This window comes from Nipponia nippon, unplaced genomic scaffold, assembly GCF_047370975.1.
Source record: "Nipponia nippon isolate SJK-2023a ecotype South Korea unplaced genomic scaffold, ASM4737097v1 scaffold_3, whole genome shotgun sequence".
NCBI classification, from domain to species: domain Eukaryota; kingdom Metazoa; phylum Chordata; class Aves; order Pelecaniformes; family Threskiornithidae; genus Nipponia; species Nipponia nippon.
The window spans coordinates 113,790,867-113,810,250 of NW_028262347.1; the positions used below are offsets into that span (position 1 = coordinate 113,790,867).

Genomic DNA, 19,384 nt, shown 5'->3' on the forward strand with positions numbered 1-19,384 from the left:
TGAGACTCACAGTTCTTTTTAGAACAAGGACACACTGAAATGCGGCAAAAATTAATAAAAAATATAGACCAAAGTGTTTTCTTGAATATCGGAGTAGTTTGGCTCTGAGAGACATTCACGGATATAGAGCAGAGATTTTAATCTTATCTGGATGGATGTTTAATTTGTTCCTAATGCCAAAATTACATCTGAGACTCCTTAGCTTGACTCAGGAGATCTTTCCCCTTTGTTCTCATCATGGGAACTTACGGATGAACAAACTGTCTTGCCCTGCAGTATCTGCCCTTGGCATTGGCATATGCCTCTAAGCTGAACCAAGCACCAATCTCTAGGGATGCTTATGAATTTGCTCTTCTGTTTTTTTGCAGCTTTCTATTTTCACAGTGAAGCTTGTCTTTTCTAAGCTGTAAGTGGAAAACTGTGGTAGCTAAATTGGCCTTAAGTGCTGTTCTGCCTTGAAAAGGGTCTGCATCAGAATGCACCTTTTCAATCAATTGATGTGTTCCTTGCATCTGTTCAGTATTATTTTTGCTTAATGTTCCCACTAACATGAGAGAATATTGCTGTTAACCTTGTCAGTCCTGCAGAGGAAATGCAGCTAGAGGACAGCAAGCTGGCTTTTGTTTCAGATACTGTGCTGCCAACAGAATTGTTAACTGGCTTCCAATTGCAAAATTATTATAGCTGGTGATGGAGACCCAGAAGAACCAGCTTCAGTTTAAGGATGAGCTTTGATGCTAGTCTGCAAGGCTGACTGGAAGAAGGTGTGGGGCAATCAGTTTGAAGAAAACACTAGCAATGCTGGAAATGGGGTGCCAAGCTTGATTATCTTAAAAGTGATTTTCAAAGAGGAAGGGTGGACTCATCTGCTCTGACTTGTGACTTCTAAAGGATGAGACAGTTATTTAGTCAATGGCAAGATACAGGTTTTTCTAGAATATGATTAATCTGCCTTATTTTGGCTATCAATATGAGAAGGGGAGGTGCTGAGAAGTACCTTTTCTCTCTGCTGACTGGAAGAAGGCTCTAGGCTGGGAGCTTATGGAGATATGTCACCACTGTAGGTATATACAGTTGGAAGGACAGCTCCTACTCTTTCACTTAGTGCTTTTGAAAAGGAAAGATGTCCACTCAGCCTTTTCTGGCTGGGTTCACAATTGCCAGTTCTTGGAAGCACTGACTGTCCCATCTCTTATGTGTGAACTGAGCAGGTCCTGTGGAGAGTCAGGGAAAGGAGGAGGGCCAGCAGCTGGGGTTGTCTGAGTACACCGACCAGCAGGTCCCAACAGACAGGCCCTCTGCTTCCCCAGTAAGTAGGTCTGGAGGCTGGTTCTTGTCACGGAGCATCCCATGCTACTAGGTGTGATGATGCCTGCCTTTGAGAGCTGTGCAGACAGGAGGAATGACTGTAGGAGCCCTACAGCACAAGCTGTGAGGGCTGTGCTCTCTCCCATTTGGTCACAGTGCCCTTGCCCATCTGCCTCATGTTGCAGTCCTATCTGTTTCCTGCTGTTAGATATAAGGCTGATGTGAATTTCAGGGGCATGAACCATGATCCAGGGACCCAGTTCAGCAAATCCGCATGAGTCAAGATCAGAGGTGACTCCTGCCAACCCTCGCAGTCATTTCCAAAAGCAAACCCTGGCCTTTTTCTGACAGAGAGAATGGCAGAAGGAACTCAGAAGTGTTATTAAAATGCTCGCTCATCTTTCTTTTCCCTCCTCCTGCTTCTTTATTTACTCTGTCAAGATAGCTTTCCTGAGAAAGACAGCGCAGCAGCTGGACTTGATTATTTCCTTAACTTATGCAAACCCTGGGGCTTATGAGAAGGAAGGTGGGCAGCATGCAAGGTTTTAATATACATTTACCAGAAGTTAATGAACAAGCACAGAACCTTGAGGGCATACAGCAATGTTGTCTTTAATTTTATTAAATATTTATGCAGCTCTTTTCTTCTTTGGGGCAAAGTACAGCTCCTCCTGAATATTTTTAATTACCAAGTCACTGCCAGGCATTTTTGACTGTGCAGGTCGGACCCACTGAGAATGATTAAATTGAACATTGAGAGGAAGAGCATTAGGGAACCTCCAAACCTTTTAAAGCAGCTTGCAGAATTTTTGCCCTCCAAAAAAGAAAGAGTAGCAGCCTGCGTCACTGGCGACATAGCACAATTTTGTCTCACCAAAGCTCTTCCTAGAGACTTTCTGCTGGCAATTCAGACTCTGAATAGGGGAAGGGTAAAACTCAGAGTGTCCTAAAGGGCACAGGGAGCTTTCAAGGCAGTGGCTTCCATAGTGTCTGTGTTTCCACAGAGGTTTAGTTTGTTGGCATTTGTTAATCTGCTTCAGGCAAAAATCCAGAATCCCTTTTTATATGCCCCTTGAATCCAGCCTGCCAGTAAAGGCTATGTATAGAAACCTGATCCAGAGCCTATTAAAACTTATGGAAAGCTTTGGATTAATCCTATTGCTTCATCATTGTATTGGCATGCAAAGGCAGCTGTAAAAAGAAGTCTTGGATGTGGTTGTGTGTGCTTCCACTCTTTGGTGGTCCAAGGAAGCATCAATACCCTGGATTACCTTCCCCATGTGACATGGTATCATGTAATCCGTAGACTATCAAGTTGGCTGTGTTGTTTTAGTTTAGTGTTGGAAAAACACCAGCTATGGTTTTCTTTCAGGGCAGTCTTAGCTCAGTCAAAGAGCAGGGAGGCCATTAAGATACACAAATACACATACTTTGGCTAGTTGTTCAGGAAGTGCTCCTAGTGTTTTATATTCTTAACTGCTTTGTTGGGAAGAAGTGGCATTAGATCTTGGAATTAGTCTGGTTTGCCCTGAAAGCAAAGACTGCAAGAAGCAAGCAAACCAAAACAACCCAGCGAGTGAAATTATGAGAGATTAATAGGAAAAGAAATTAACAATACAATTTCCTTTCTGAATCTCTGCCCATGTTTTGTTACCAAATGAAATACAAGTCCTCCAGTGCTCTGCAAGGTTGGTAGTTCTGGTGTTGTCAGGTATCACATACCTCCTGTGAACCGTGTTCCTGGCTCTCAAACTAATCACACACTTTGTCTCTGGATGAGCCCAATCCATGATGTTGTGCCATCCAGCCGAGAGCCACCAACACACACATGTTTTGGGGAACAAAAATGTCACCTAAAACTCTGAGCTAAATCTAGTGAATGGGTACCGTGATGCACTCGTGACTTGTCTCCATAGTGACTATGGGTATGAGAGGCACAGCAACAACCAGTGTGTCCCAGCCTTCTGGTTCAGCCCGTCCTCCCTGTCCAAGGATTGCAGCATTGGTCAGAGCTACTTGAACAGCACTGGGTAAGTGAACCTTGCAATCTGTCTGGTTTTGGTGACCTTGCAGTAGACAAGAGAACCTAGATGGTTCTTTTTTCTCTGCATCCTGCCTGGCTCTTTTCCAGTCTTATTCGTGAGGTAATGTTTGCAGCAGCATCTGTATGGAACATTGCCTCATTCCTCAGAGGCAGGGAGAAGTACATTAACATAAGTGACATGTAGATATTGTATTGCTATCAAGTGATGTATGATCCCTGGAGCCTAGACTTGGAGCTCCCCTTTGCTGCAAAATTAAAAGGCGAATCAGGAAGGTCTATCTGAGAGACAGCTGAACATTTAAAAGGACAGGTTCAAGGTATATCACATCGTTTTTCATTGAACCTCTTCCTATCTTACAGCTCCTATTTATAACAGCTTCTGGGGAGGCTCAAACAAGCAATTTTTAGCCTTTTTTTTTTTTTCCCCTCTGCCATTTTCACTTTGTATGTACAATGCCTTGAGATTTCAGACAAGCTACATGTCCTGGTTTCTCTTAGTTTTACTCAGAACAGATGGCAAGTGTTGGTTTATTACGGTAGTATCGCTTTGCAAATGCTATTCTGTCATGCAGGGGATACTCTAAAACCCTTGTTGCACTGGCTGGTGCAAAATTGTGATGTTCCTTCTCAGTCAGTGCAGGCACTGAAGACTTTGCAGGGCTGCTTCTGAGTCACGGGTCCTGCATGTCTGATTGTTATGACAGGGTTGTTTGTAGCTGGTTGATGCGGGTGGCTGAACAAAGTGAGGCTGCTGGGAGTCTGGAGTCACTTAACTTCAGAGACCCCCTTTCAGCTGAAAGGTTGCTATAAATATGGGATGTAATTACAGGAGCCCTGGCCAGTATGACTGCTTGTAGCCCTCTTGACAGAGAGCAATAAGAAAATAGTTGGGGTCTGTGTCTTCTTAACCAATCTTATATTTTTACTGTGAAATTACTAGAAAGGGTTAATCCCCCTCAACAACACTGGGAATAGCCAAGTGTCTTGCTAGTTAGCTTTCTTCCAAGAAGATCCAAACTAATTCCTTGAATTATTTTAAAATTGTACTGGACAAAGCTCTTGGCAGGTCATTCCAAGTGCCTTCTAGCAGAGTAGAGGTAGACAAAATGTAATAAAAAGCATAATTAAAAAGCTGGTATGCAGGGTGCAATCCTGCAGGCATGGGGAGTTGGAGGAGTTCTCTGCCTTTTAGCAGTGCAGAATAATTCACCTCCACAATGTGTGTCTGTGTTCAGTGATGCTGTTGAGAATCTCTGGAGAAGGTTGGGTTGTGATTTGTTTGGCTTTCTCCAATTTAATAAAGTGTTAGATTTCTTTGATTCTTCCTTTCAGTGAGGGAATCATGAGGCAGTTAGCCTTTGAAAAAAACACATGCATTAATGCGGAGAAACAAAACAAAAACAAAACAAAGAAACTTTTCCGCCCACCGCCTGAGCCCAGTCTCCTTTTGTTACTGCTCTCCAGGTACCGAAGGATTGTGTCTAACAACTGCACAGATGGCTTGCGAGAGAAGTACATGGCCAAGATGGAGAAATGCCCTGGAAAAGCACCTCAGGGACTGCACATTCTCACTACTGATGGAAAGTTGGTCACGGAGCAGGGACACAATGCCACCTTCATCATCCTTATGGAAGAGGTTTGTTAGTGGGCTCAGCAAACCTTTCACTGTGTGGCAGGACTGGCACTCTTTTCCTTCATGTGGCAGGCTGCTGAGAGGAAAATAGCCATCAGGTGGGGTCATGAAATGATGAACACTCCTGAGATTGAGGAGAATTCATGAAAGAGGGCTATACATGAAACATACAAACCAATCATTTTGGGTCAAGCCAAAGGAGTATTTGGCTGATTATCTTGTCTACCAGTAATGAACAAGCCAATGCTGAAGAAAGATATATCTAGTCAAAAATATATTTCCCCACTAGCTTCTTGCTGCCTCCAGTGAACTGCAGTTTATGGAGTCTGTGAGGCAGAAATGGTGTCTCTTTGCTTAATAATTCTGTTTCTGGGATGAAAAGCTTTAGCTGAAGCTTTCCTGGGAAAGGTTAAGAACAGTGGGGAACATTTTCAGACACATGGGGAGCAGTGAGGGACATTATTGTTTTGCAGTAGGAACTGAGCCTCCTCAAACCACCTCTGAGTTCTCCAGCCCATATCTGTTTTATTTATAATGTGGTATGATTCCTTCTGTAGCCAACAGTAGCGTAAGTGATAGCAGGCCATGCTGGTGCCTGAAGCATCAAAATATTGAGGCACTTCTGGTGATCACTCTGAGTCAGAGTACCCCACTGTTTGGCAAATGTGTATAGTCCAGCTTGTGTCACCAAGGCTTGTGGCTCAGTGAAGGGTTGGGTAACTAAGGAAGGCACTTGGTATGCATTCAGGCTGTCAGGAGGGTTTCTCAAACAATCTTATGCCTCTTCTGGTCTGTGATTTGATTTGATGTTTAGGGGTATATGTGACTGCACCACAAAAAGCCCTTCTGTGTTTGCAGCTGCTGCATTCCCCTGCTGGCTTTTGACTGCCTGTGGAAGGTATCATGGGAGGTCCAACAATGTTTTTTTCCACAATGGCTTGTGTTACATCTGCTTTCTAGTTAAACAGAAGGATTAACTCACAACCTCACTTCTAACATCTTTGGGTGTCTCAGGAGGGGCAGCCAGGGAGTGAGGTGGTGTTGGAGAACCACAAGTACATTTTCTCATCTACTCTGTCCTGTGTACTTCATTTTGGGACAGTACCTGGAGACAGCTGTGAGACAGACATGTCATGGTCACAACCATAAGAATAATGACACCAGGACAGACTAGATGCCTGTCTTCTAAATATCCTGCCTCTGACAACAAGCAACAGTAGATCTCTAAGGAAAACAGTGCAAGCCTAGTGTCCCTTCCTATCCCAGTCCCCAGAGTAGCCTCCATTGGCAACTAAGACCTTCAGGAATACAAGAAGCTGTTGTAAGTCTGAGCATACTGCCTTGGAGAAGTTTTTTCTCGTGATACCTTATTAGTTTTTTTTTAGACACACACACTTCTATTAATTTAAATTCTTATACACTAACTAAACATTTCATTGGGACCACACTAATCTGACAGGGCCTTTTTACATACTTCCTCAGAGGTTCATGCATGCTCTGCCTTTATACAAAGGGGATTTCTTGTCTACCTGGCTGATTCTTTTATATTCTGCAGACTTGACATGGTAAGACGATTTGTATAGACACTGTGAGTGGGAGTTCAGAAAAGAACAGACATAATCTAAAAATTAGGAATCTAGTAGTAATTTATTAAGGAACTCAAGCAGAACTGCTGTGTACAAAGAATGATAAACAGATGGGGAATAAGGCAGCAGTCAAGGTAGCTGAAGAGTGGAGTCTTTACAAGGCTTTAGAGATTGAAGAGGCAGCTGAATAAATTTGTGAGGGCATTCACTCTATGTCCTTTATTGAAAAATAAGGATAGTTAGAAAAACATTTCCTTGAAACAATTTTTTTTCTAAGGGAAGAGGATTTTCAAGAACATGTCTTTGGGAGTGAACAGCTTATTCCACAGTGTTGTGTGTTGAGTTTGTTTCTTAAAAGAATAGACATTTTAAGAGGGAAAAAAAACCAAACGAAACCAACACTGAGATTTTTGGCAAAAGTATTCCAGTTTTTCAGTGTGAACCTGAGACAAATGAATTGTCATCAAAGTATTCCTTGTTAGTTGGAAGAAATAATTTATGTAGAAGTCTTAAGAACTACATACCTTGCTGTCATACAGATTCAGTTCTGCCTCCCTTCATCTTCTCTGGTCAGTCTGTTTCCTGGTGGGTTGTTTTGGACCTATGTCTACATTCACTTTCTGAGCCAAACAGCAGTCTGACAAGCCTTCCTACGGATACATCTGTGTGGTTTCCATTCAGCCTTCCTACTGTTTCAGACTAACCCTGATCAGCAACTTTGTGATTAGCCATCAGTTCCCTTCTACCTTCTAGTACACACCCTCAATATATTGATGTGACTGACCTTTATGCTGTCCGGTGGTAAATGAAGACTTTATCATAGTTAATTGAAAACTAAATTTGTCAGAATTTATAGATTTAGCTTTACTAGTATTGTTCACAGTGGTAATTCTGAATATGTGTGTGGCAATGACAACAGTCAAAGAAATGCAGAGTGACTGATGATTTTACTATGTTTTTAGAAATATGGGTCTGGACTGTGATTTGGACTGTGTATACATGCAAGAGAATGTGAGGAGATAAACCCCTTTTTTTAACCTTTTTTTTAATCCAAGTTTGAGTTTGAGCACAAAGAAACAATAGACTGACAAATTGCTGTTGTATGGAGTTGTGTTCTTGATCAGATCTATGAATCTGTTTTTGCACCTGACCTTTTCTGTGCATCCCCAGCTCCCCTCTGAAGGGTATATAAACTCCCCTCAGGCCTAAATGGTTGTTTATGTGACAGCTCCAGTTACTAAACTGTTCTGTTCCCTTGTCTTCTGTTTATGCCATCTCACAGCTTTCCTCTTTCAGTAATTACAAGGCGATGGCAAGGCTTTGTAACAGGGTTGTAATTGCAAGTGAGGTGAGAAGGCAAGCAGTGACTATTCAAAGAACAAGCCTGAGCAAGTATTGGAGCTCTGTACGTGTGTTAGAAGATTGCTAAACTGTGTTTATAGAAAGAGGTAGCCACATCCATGTTGTGTTTTTATGCAAACAATTTGAGAGCTTCATTAGAAGAACCAAAACACATGAAGTATATACACTCCACTCCCCCCAGCCCCAGGCATATACTGGATGAAATATAGCCCTCCTGAAATCAGTGGGAGTTTGGCCCTTAACTTCAGAAGGCCAAAATTTCAACCACTGTTCTGTCTCTACAGTTTTTGTTGCTTTGCTAGTGTGGCTTCAGGCAGGAAAACGTTTCCAGGTTAGTCTTGATGGGGAGATGACTTTGAAGGGCTGTTCCATGGCAGTACTCCTCTCCACCCATCCCACTACCCTTTGCTTCCTCAGTGATTTCAGTATACAGAGCTCCAATCTTTGTGACAGCCCCTAGCTCATTCCCTTTTGGTAGTTTACAAGGCTTAAAGCAATAATTTGTGCCTTTTGAATATATATGGAGAGCAATGATTTTTTGTTCCATTTGAAATGCCTCCACTTCATTTCTATTTTAATTTATATTCATAAACTCCAGAATATCTGACATCATGTTTAGGCTAGCACACCTGTTTTAGTGTTTTATGTACTGGATACAGAGGTATGGAAAGGAAAAAGAAGACATGATTTGTGTAATGGGCAGGCTTTGCATTGAAGACCCAACTCTCATAATTGGGTGGAAAGATCGTCTGCTACTATTTAGTCACGAAAAATCTGTTCCTGCTCTTCCACTTCAAACCTTCTCGTTTCAGATAGAATTATATTAGAGAAGCAAGGAGGAAATAGAAAAGAGAATTGTAAGGCATGAGAGAGGAGCTGCTGTGATAGGTGCAAGAGATTTCAGCCTAAGGTCACCAGTGATGAATCCAGCCCAGATCAAATTTTTATCTTCTGTTCAGTGTCTTCCATACAAGGTGAACTTGTGGTCTTAGTACATTCCCTTGAGAAGTGGTTTTGAAAGGTTTAACAAGCTGTGGGAACCTTTCTATCAAATAACTGAATATCCCAAGAGTGTAATTTTGCCCCTTCTAGAGAATTTTTTTAGAGTGACTTAAAAAACTCTCTGTCAAAAGGGTGTTATTGGCTACTCAATATTATAGATAGATTTTAGTGTCACTACCACTCTAGTCCTCTATGTTTTCTTTTTTGTTTATACTGTATTTTTAATGTCCTCATAGGACAGAGGTGAAAATGGTGCGCTGATCAATAGACAAAACTCCCCTGGTTCCTGTGGAATGGGAATGATGGAGCAAGGAGAGAGATCTAACATATATAACCAAATACCCATATTTCAAAAACTGCATGTAATAACCCTGATTATACGGGTGTGTACCTGAAGACTCCGAGTATACACTCAAGGCAAATTCACATCTGAAAAATACCCGTCCCACACACTGATTTGTTAATGCGGGCATAGCCTATCATGAAGATAAATTCTGTGGGGCATGCTGCGGTCCTGATTATCTACACAGGGAACCTGCTTCAGTGTAGTCTGGCTTCTTGTCTGTGCTCCCAGCTTTCCGTCCAAAGGACAAGATCAGGTGCACTTTCAGAGCTAGGAGCAGTAGCAAAACACAGTATCCTGCCTGTGTCACTAGCACCATTGCTACTTACACAGGCTGATGGCGACTGCCAGTAAGACAGCAGCTCCCGTGAGTTTGGAGTCAGTGGGAGGCAAGAACTGGGACCTCTTGCCTTTCATGGATATTTCTCTCTCTTCAGGAGCCTTTGTTGTGTACGTTTGGTCTCAGTTGCTGACCGTTTGTGTTAGAACAGCCTGTGAACTATTTAATCCTGATTTAAGGACCTCTTTTTCCATGATCCAGCCAATATTCTGCCTTTATCCTGACTGTCCTGGGATGATAAGAAGTCATGATCCAAAATGGATCTGTGCTACCTACGAATGTGTTCGGACCATATGAAAAATTGCTTACAGATGTGAGGTTCGCAGTCAGAATTTAGACTGCAAGCCATGTGTTTTGCTGCACACAGATAAACTTGAAAACTACTGCTCAGAGGAAAGCTGGTGCTGTCAGCTCTAAAACTTTTAGGGACTGTCACATGTATGGTTTTCCCAAGCAATCTTTTCCCTTTGTCTGATCTGCACAGTTTTTCTAGGAAGTCATGGTTTGTTTTGTGCAATACCTGGCCCAGAGGCTTTAGTGAAATCTGTGAGTTCAGTGGTCTTTTCCAGTGAGCCCAGTTGATGTAAGACCCTGCAGAATTTGAGCTGGCTGTGAAGAGATTGTAAGTACATCAGAACTGCCTGTGAGTTACATGGTTACTTCCTTCCCTTAGATCAGTGTGTAATGGAACTGCACATTAGCTTTGATCCTGACCCTGTGCACTTACAGCTATAATGGGATTTATGAGATGGCCATGAAATATTTCTGAATTTCCTATTAAAAAAAAAAACAAAATCAAAACAAAACCGAAAAACCCCACAATTAAATTTAGGAGCAGGGATTTTTTTTATTTTTATTTTTTTTTTTTACTTTGGAATCTCACTCTTATCCTCAGTATATCTGGGGATTAGTTTCAGTTTTGGGCTAGGAGTGTCTCTAAAAGGTAGTGGTATCTTCTTCACCCATAGTGAATACAGTGGATACCTTTCATGAAAGGAAATGACTTGGACCAGTACATCTTATATATATATAGAAAGCTACAGAGATTTAATCTGAGGTCTAGTTTTATTTCAGTTTAGTGAAATCACTGCAGAGGGCTTTAGCTCTGTTTAAATTAGCCTTGTTTTGTGTTACTTTTACTCATCTGAGAACAAGTATAAAGTAAGGCTCCAAGAAACTGAAATAACAGGCACTTCTACAGTTCAACTACAGTGGTTTAAAGCATGATTTAAATTAAAACAGTGCAGCTGCTGCCTCCAGACAATACCTGCAATGCTGGAATCTTGTCTGTTGTTCCCTCCATCATTTAACAGCTGTCATTGACAGTAATCCTAGAAGGGATTTTCTTGTCATCTACTTCATTCTCCTGTGTATCCAGGCCCTACCTCTGTGTTGACTGGCATTAGGCAAAAGCTGTCAGTCCTCAATGTGGGACTCAACCTGTATAAATTCAGCCATCCTGAAGTTACATGTCTAACTGAAACTAGTCACCTAAACTGTTTATCATCACAGTACAGGGATGGATATTTGCAGATGATGATTCATGTCACCTGTCTCAGCTATCTTAGGATGGAACGTGTTGGTCTCTTGCTGTCTGTCTTTCTCCCTCTTCCACTGACTATACAGGAAGCCTGGAAAACTAGCTTAGACTAGACTTACAGCATCTTGGTGACTAGGTTCTGTTTCTTTGGAACGTCTTGGAGAACTACTTCAGCCATTGTCCTGTCTCCAGAGTGTTCCTGATGCTCCCATGTGCATATGGGAATTGGACTCCAGTTAGTATCTAGCCTGCCATCAGTGTAGTGCATCCCACCTCACTGCCTCTGATGGAGTTACTTGTTGGACACTACCCATTCAACAAAAGGCTGTACAAAGCCCTGGCCACTTCAGTGACACATAATCCCCAACCATGCATTGCATTAGATGATTCAAATATGGTTCCCTTGATATATGCACATTTGGCACTCTGCCCTCCCAAAATCCCTAAACCCAAATGAGGGAATAGCATCTCTTTACAGGTATAAATGTTTGGCTATTCTAAGCATTACTTGTATATAATTACCTGGTGTTGATCTGAGTCTAGCCACTTTGGGGACTGACAGAACAAAGCTAGGCTTTTTTGGTAAAGGTACGAGTTTGTGTCCATGCTAATGAAATGGAACTGAGAAGTGGGATGGAGGGTAATATAAATCACTCTTATCAGCCCAGTTTCCTAATCCAACCTTCTCTGTTGCAGGGCGATCTCCAGAGGACAAACATTCAGCTTGATTTTGGAGATGGCATTGCAGTATCCTATGCTAATTTCAGCCCTGTGGAGGACGGCATCCGGCATGTGTATAAGAGCGCTGGAATCTTTCAGGTGACGGCATACGCAGAGAACAGCCTGGGTTCTGATACTGCTGTCCTATTCCTGCATGTGGTCTGTAAGTACTTCCAGCTGCTGGATTCCTTGGGTGAAAAACCTAACCTCACTGGAAATCCCTGCAACTTCAGTGGGGCCTAAGAATACATGCAAACCCACTTATATATGCAGCTCATGCTCTTCCAAAGGCTTGGACTTTTAGACATTCTTCTATCTTAAGTAAACTTTATTGAATTAAGAGGAAGGGAAGCTTCTCTTAAAACAAGTATATTTGCAGTCCTCACGGGTACATAGAAAAGTTTGAAAATGTTTCTTCGGCTTTCTGAAAGGGTTAGAGACCAAATAGCACATGAAACAAAGTCCAAATGCATGCTTTCAATATACTTCTAAATCCAAGAGGTTGAGATTAATCTACTAAATTTTGAGTCAGTTATTCAGGATTTGGGAGTTTACAGTGCTTACTAAATAAAACAAAAACATTATGCTGAGCATACTTCCTGGGATATGAATGTACTGAGGACTAATGTGCTACTTTTCATGTGTTTCACATGCATCCCTGACTTGTCCCTCCTGTTTGATTGATCAATGCAATTTCTCTCCACTTGGCAAATGAGCAGACTCAAATATAGAGCCCCCAGCTGGCTTTCTAAAAGCCACAGGAGAGAGCAGAGGGTGTGGAACACAGGATGAGACCAGGAAGATCCCAGTTCTTTGTCCTGCTCTCAGGCTGATAGATCTTCCTGGGCAGAGAGCTCCATCTGTGTTCATCGGTTTTGCTCCTAAAGTTGTTCACAGCCACGTCTGTCTTCCCCCTTAGCCTGTCAGAATGTCTTTTAGCCTGTTTATCTTTTACTTGAGCTTTTCTGCTGGAAGGAAGCAAGTCAGAAATTTCCAAAATGCAAGAACATTTTTCTTCTTTTTAATTTCAAGCTCCCTGTGTGAAAGAATAAATGTTCCTTGAAGCTTTTATTATGCTCATAATTCCCTCAAAGTCAATCATGGCTGCATTTAACAACCTGTTATTAGAGCATTAACTGTTTTTTCCTTCACCTTGGGCCATTAGCTGGCAAAAGTGATGGTTACCTGGTAATAACAACCAGCTTTGTATGGATTATCTGATTTTTCTTGTAGGAACTGCTTTTTAATGGTGAGGATTCTAGAGCAGAATGCAACGAGGGGCTGTTGCTTGGCCTGGTTGTGCTACTCTACCCTCTTCTTCCTCAGCCTCTCAGATCTCTCCTTTGACTTTTATAGCATTCTTAGGTGGCCAACTTATTATCATTATCTCTAGGGAAATATTTCGCAAGCATTTACACTCATGCTAACACTGAAATAAGATGATACCTCGGTACTAGACTTTTAATATATTTGGATGTATGTACTAGTCAATATAGGAAGTTTGACCTTGAAGCTCAAATGTACAAATAAAAATGCCTGCTACATAAATCATCCTTTTTATACCATCTGTCTGGTGCTGGAATCCTGTGCTGAAAAAAAGGAGAAAGAAGGTCCTTGGCCTCAAGAAACAGTAGTTTTCTACCCTGCAGCTTTATCAGTGGTCAGTCAACTTTTCACCTTTCTGGAATCTGCTGTCAAGCTGCTCATCCCTTCATTTTAAAAAAAGTTAAGATATTAATATTTTTCCTCTTACATGCATTGTCACAAAATATTTGGGGGAACCTGTTATTCTTGGGAACCCAGAGTACTTGCTATGGGCAGATTTCAGAAGTGACTTTCTGGTAGAGACCTCTTTGGAAAAGGGGAACAAAAAAGAACAAGTTCTTAGATGCCAAAAGCAAGAATAGTGTCCCATTGTGCTTGGAGCTGTATGGTCTGGTGGCAAAAGAACTGGTCTCTCTCTCCAAAATCCTTCTAATCCAAGTAGGTGGAGAAGTGATTAATGTCCCCATTTCATGCTTGAAAAGCTGAGAGGTAACACAAGAAAATTGTCTCAGTTAAAATCAGCAAATTTCCTGCTTCCCAGAATTAATGTCTTATCAAAAAAAAACCCATCTCACTTCTTTCTTTTTTCATCCTTTCCTTCTCACAGTGATAGTCTATCAGTTTGCTGTGTTTTAAAAGGTACCATCCAGAAGGACTCAGTAACACTGTCTGACGTGCAGCAGTTACCAGCTGAAATTCAGTACCAGTAAAAACAAAAAATTAAACAAGATGGAAAACAATGGAGATAGTAAAAGCTTTAAACAAACTAAAAACCAAAACCTCAGTATTTTTTACACATGTTGTTTTTTCTGGAGAGGAACTGGCTTCTTAATTCTGAACTTCATGCACTGGACTCATTCTGGACATTTGCGTTTATTAGACACAAATTTGCATTGATAATTTGTTATTTTTTAAGTCTTTCAGAAACAAGTTCTTTTGACTGCTAAATGCTTTGATATGCCAATGCAAACATCTTTCAAGTAGTTCCTGCCTTTTTGCTAGTGGTTACTGACTCCCCAAAGACTTTTCAAGGTCAGGCCAAAGTCAAAAAGATACCAAGTATTTCCAAAATCATGAATCTTTCTTTTGGGTACCTTTTAAAGAACTGTCAGGGAGTATTTAATCAAGTCATAAATGCCTAATATATAATCAGATTTAAATCATCTTGGCTAAAATTATTTTCCCACAAATCTTGGTAGTGGATATATTTTCAAGAAAACACTCTCTTTCTCTCTTGTGTCCTATCCCTCAAGCTTTCAATAGCAGCTTTCCCTATCCAGTGCGAAGCCAGTTCATTGTTCTCCCTCAAACTGCATTTAAAAAATTCTTCTAAACACACTGCTGACCCTGTCTGAAATTAGCACTTTGGAAAATGTGCATTTCTGGCTCCCCTAGAATTGAGTGTGAGAAAAAAAATGTTATTTTATGTTTATTAATCTCTTATATTTTTCTTTTGCATATTGACTGCTGAAATTGTCTTGTATTGCTCTAAGAGAGTCTCACTGCTGACATGAGACATTTGATTTATTTAAAGGAAAGACCCTTGCTGTTCTCAACTGTGCAAGGAGGATTTAACTCAAAGCCTCTAATAATGAACTGTCTCTTCCCGCAGGTCCAGTGGAGCACGTCCATCTGAGTGTCCCCTTTGTCGCCATCAGAAATAAGGATGTCAACATTACTGCAGTAGTTTGGCCCAGCCAGGCAGGCACGCTTACCTACTTCTGGTGGTTTGGTAACAGCACCAAGGTACAGTTGCCCTTTGGTTCATTTTTACTTCCTAAGCTTGTCACACCAGACAGGGAACTCTCTCAGCCGTAATAAAAACTTCTTGCCTTTGCTTGATTTGTATTTTATTTTTTCCTCATCTAAAATGGGTTGTCATTATCTGAACTTCAACCTTTGTGAGTTTATTTCCTCCTGTCTTGTGTTTTTCTTAGGATTCATTACTTTTTTTTTACATCTGGTTGTTATCAGCCCTACTGAGCTTTGAAGACCACTGTTATTACCAGCATTCACTTGCAACTTAACTGAATTATATACCACTATATATGGGATAATACTGGCTTTCAACACAGTGTTTAAAAACTGCTGGTGTTCAAATAACCATAGGGGTTTCCATTATGTACCAGTATGCAGTATATAATGCTGGATTCCAACACAATACTTTAAAGCTGTTGGTGTTCAAATAACCAGTTGTATCTAGAATTTCAAGCTAGACTCTCAATGAATTGTTTGTGTCTGTTCGTGACCATTGTTCACAGTCTTGGATATATTAGAGAGAGAAGTGAGACTTCTTTGTAATGAATTTTCAAATGATTGGCAAAAATTTATTACAAAGAGCTTTTTAATCAATAATTCAAGTAAGTGAAACTACAAGTTGCGGTCATGCTTTCAAATGGAGATAGCAGGATTGCTTATTAGCTACAGTTTTTATTGCAGCTTTAGGAGTCCTCCATTATTACAGTTGTGAAATGTACAGCTGATAGTTTTGCAATGTAGTATCTGCTGCTATTTACAAAAGCAGTTTAAGTCACATCATTGTCTACGTTATTGAGTTTCAACTGAAAATGGACACTGAGGTGAGATCACAGGAGAAAAAAACGTGGATTTTACATGAAATATGGAACTTAAGATAAAAATTAAGAGGCACACAAGTATTTTATTTTCTCTTTGACAAAGCTGCTTGCATTTTAACCTCTTACCCTAGCTACCAACAGTAACAGAAGAAAAAAAAAAACAAACAGTAAATGCTGTGTCTACTGGGATTTTACATCAAGTTAGGAAGCTTACTGTAAGAACTCACCTGTTTTTGTGGAAGCATAATTGAGGCACCAGAAGAGCTCAGGAACAAAAACCACTTACTATAACTTGGCAAGTTGCTGTGCCCTAGCTGAGCTGTGGCAATCACCCACATACACACATCGAGTCTATGACAAGTACCAGGTAATTCCACATAGTTTATACTGCACTGGAAGAGGGGGATGCAAAATCACGTTACAGTTCACGTATTTTTGGCTCAGTGCTCACACATGGACAGCCATTAAAGTACATCTGAGACAATTTAGGTACTGGTAACTTGATCATCTGCTTAAGCCCTCCAGTGTACCCAGGTGTCAGAGTTTTCCTACGATTGCTTTTGTCCTTAATATAGTTAAGTTGGTGGTGAATAGGGCCTTAAAAAAAGAGTTTTTGAAATAGAATGTAATCTAGAAAAGGTAGAGCAAAGCCGTGGTGTTTGCTGAAGATTTCCATGCAGTTCTTATGGTGCTTGGACCTGGGTTGTAAATATGATCTGTTATCTGTTTCACCTTCTAGCATAAATTTCAGACCCATAGGCAACAAAGTACAAGCAGATATGGATGTGTTTGGGATGGATTCTTTGGACATAGCTGTACATGGAGTAGCTGATCCGATGATACCTTGGAGTGATTGTACATGTTGCTGAAATATGTTGAGATGTGAATTAGTAAAGATGGTGCCATTTAGCTGTGGCCAAATCAAAGACCCAGAGCACCTTTCATTCTTTGCAAAACATTATCTCCAGCTACCTCATGAAATGTACTTCAACTCTGACAGAAGTATGGCAAAGGATATAGACACCACAGCAGCAGCCACCTTTTTTTTCAGGACAACAGTCTGCATCACATTGAAATTCCTTCTGGAATGTTTAATGTACATGTCAGATCCGTCTCTGTGCCCACTCATGGGCAAACTGTGGTGCTCTTAGTACAAGTGGAAGATGGGGACACTGATTTGTGTGTGAATTACAGGATGAGGTGTGTAATATTGTGCATAGTGACTGGTGTTGTTAGGTGATATATTCTGGTTCCATGCTGAGGGATTGCAGGTTCTTTTCCTGTAGGCATCCCAGGCAGAACCAGATGTCTCATGGCACTGTGCAGTCTCACTAAGGTACTCTCTGTGCTACTGCACTGGCAAATGTTGTCTTAGACTCAAATGACCTGGCTGAGGCTCTTCTGCTGCCCTCCCCACCCTGCTGGAACCATTGTACTGAATTTCTACTGTGATAATTTTTACAGTATACCCAAAGGCCAGTTTGCTTGGATTAACACAGGTCCAGTTTAATAAATGTGTCCAGGTGTCTAATAGGTTTGAGCAAATGAACCTTAAACTACTTGATTTAATTTAGAGTTAGTTTCCAGGTCTTGGTGCGTGAATTAAAATTAAGGAGTTGGCTGAATGTTGAAACTCCATGATGGAGGTGAAATCATCCATGATAATGGAATGTCCAGCATACACACATACAAAAAGGAAAAATGGTAATTTTAAAGGCCAGATTGGTTCCTCTTATCTGCCTTTGCACAGAATCACAACCTGTAACCTCCAGGAAGATTGCTAATATCGTGCAGTTTGACATAGGCCCATTCTGCTTGTCCAGGATGTATGCATTTCTAACTATGTTACCTAAGCCTCCAGGGCTAGCACAAGCTGGCACCCTTGCTGACTTGGTCCGTGAGTTTCCTGTGAGCAACCAGATTTTTTTTTTTTCTATTGCTTTTTCAGCTCATGGATGAGGCGGTAAAAAGAAGGTGGCATTCTGCAGGGAGGGAAATGTGTTTGCCAGCCTGCTGTATGACAGTGGTAATTTTGATTTGGCTATGAAAATGGCATGTATGACCACCACAGCCAGGCAAATTGGCTATCTGATGGGATGAAACATGAGAGCTGGAAGGAGAATGTGTAGGGGTTTTCTTCTGGAAACAAACTGGCAGTGTAGTGAAGGGACAATAACAGTGGTGTAATGGTTTTATCTGTGTTCTTAGACCTCTAAGTGCTTTTGCAATGGAGGCTAGTATCAGTATTTCCATTTTAATGGTTTAATCTAAACCAAGAGATTTGTCTATAGACCAGCTGTGTCAGATCAATGGCACTGAGAGGGCTAGACCTTTGATTTTCAGTATGCAAATCTCTTTTCCCAAATGTGGTGCACTTTTCTCATCTAGATGTGTATCAGTGTGAGAGTTTCCTGTGCAAAGAGGAGAGCTGTAGTGCATCAAGGACATTTTTGTTTGAGAAGGTGCAGATAAAGCCAGCCTTCTCTGCCAGGGCTCTGAGCTGGCTAAAGGCAGGTCAGCTTTGCTCCAGAAACCATTCAGCCACATTCGGACAGCAGTGTTGGCAGGTATTATGCCATGCTTTCAGCCTTGTTAGCATGGTTTGCCAGCTTATGGTTGGAGCTAGCTTACAGGCTCAAAGCATGGACAGAGCAATGCTGGGTGCCCTCACCCTGTCCTGAGCACAGTTGCTCTGAGACAGATAGATGGATTTGTGCTCATGAGAGCTGGTTTGAAGAAGTCTCTGAACCTTTGGTTTATATTCAAATGCTATTTTGAGCTAGTCCCTGTGTTTTGTACAGCTGATGTAGCAACTGTGCTGAGTGTGCATGCCTGTGTGTGTACAACATTGCATTCTGCAGCGCTAATTCTGCAATTGCTGACTGTGCTCTGCTGACATATTCAGAGCATAGTGGGTTGCAGTTCAGTGGAAGAATATTTCAGGAAGTATTTACTGAAGTGAGAGAAACCTTTGCCAATGGGATAGTTCTCACTGGGTGGTGTTTGGGCCACATTTAGGCCTTAGCAGGACACGCAAGCTCGGAGCACAATTCCTGTGTCAGGGAGGAAGGATGTCATGGCCTGGTGGACTAGTCAGGTGCATGTTGTGATCCTGAGTTAATCTCATCCTGATTTTTAAATTACCATCTGTGTTTACTTCTTGCAGCCCCTCATCACCTTGGAGAGCAGCATCTCATACATCTTCACTGTGGAGGGGATGAACACTGTCACCGTGCAGGTTTCTGCGGGCAACACCCTCATCCAAGACACCAAGGAGATCGCAGTGCATGGTACCCTCAGCCTTTTACAATCAGATCTCCGGGGGTATCTAGAGGTGAAGACAGTCACTGCTAAACCAAAATGAACTCTCTGAACTCCCTAGTGC

At 41.5% G+C, this 19,384-nt stretch overlaps 1 protein-coding gene across 1 annotated transcript in view; it reads left to right on the forward strand.

Moving 5' to 3' along the window:
* SORCS3 (sortilin related VPS10 domain containing receptor 3) overlaps positions 1 to 19,384 on the forward strand; it is a 321,133-nt gene that overhangs the window by 287,539 nt on the left and 14,210 nt on the right. The window contains exons 17-21 of the mRNA XM_087766350.1: positions 3,225 to 3,338; positions 4,817 to 4,988; positions 11,855 to 12,041; positions 15,036 to 15,169; positions 19,166 to 19,289. Of these exons, the coding sequence (XP_087622476.1) occupies positions 3,225 to 3,338; positions 4,817 to 4,988; positions 11,855 to 12,041; positions 15,036 to 15,169; positions 19,166 to 19,289 (731 nt within the window). The remainder of the gene's footprint in view (positions 1 to 3,224; positions 3,339 to 4,816; positions 4,989 to 11,854; positions 12,042 to 15,035; positions 15,170 to 19,165; positions 19,290 to 19,384) is intronic.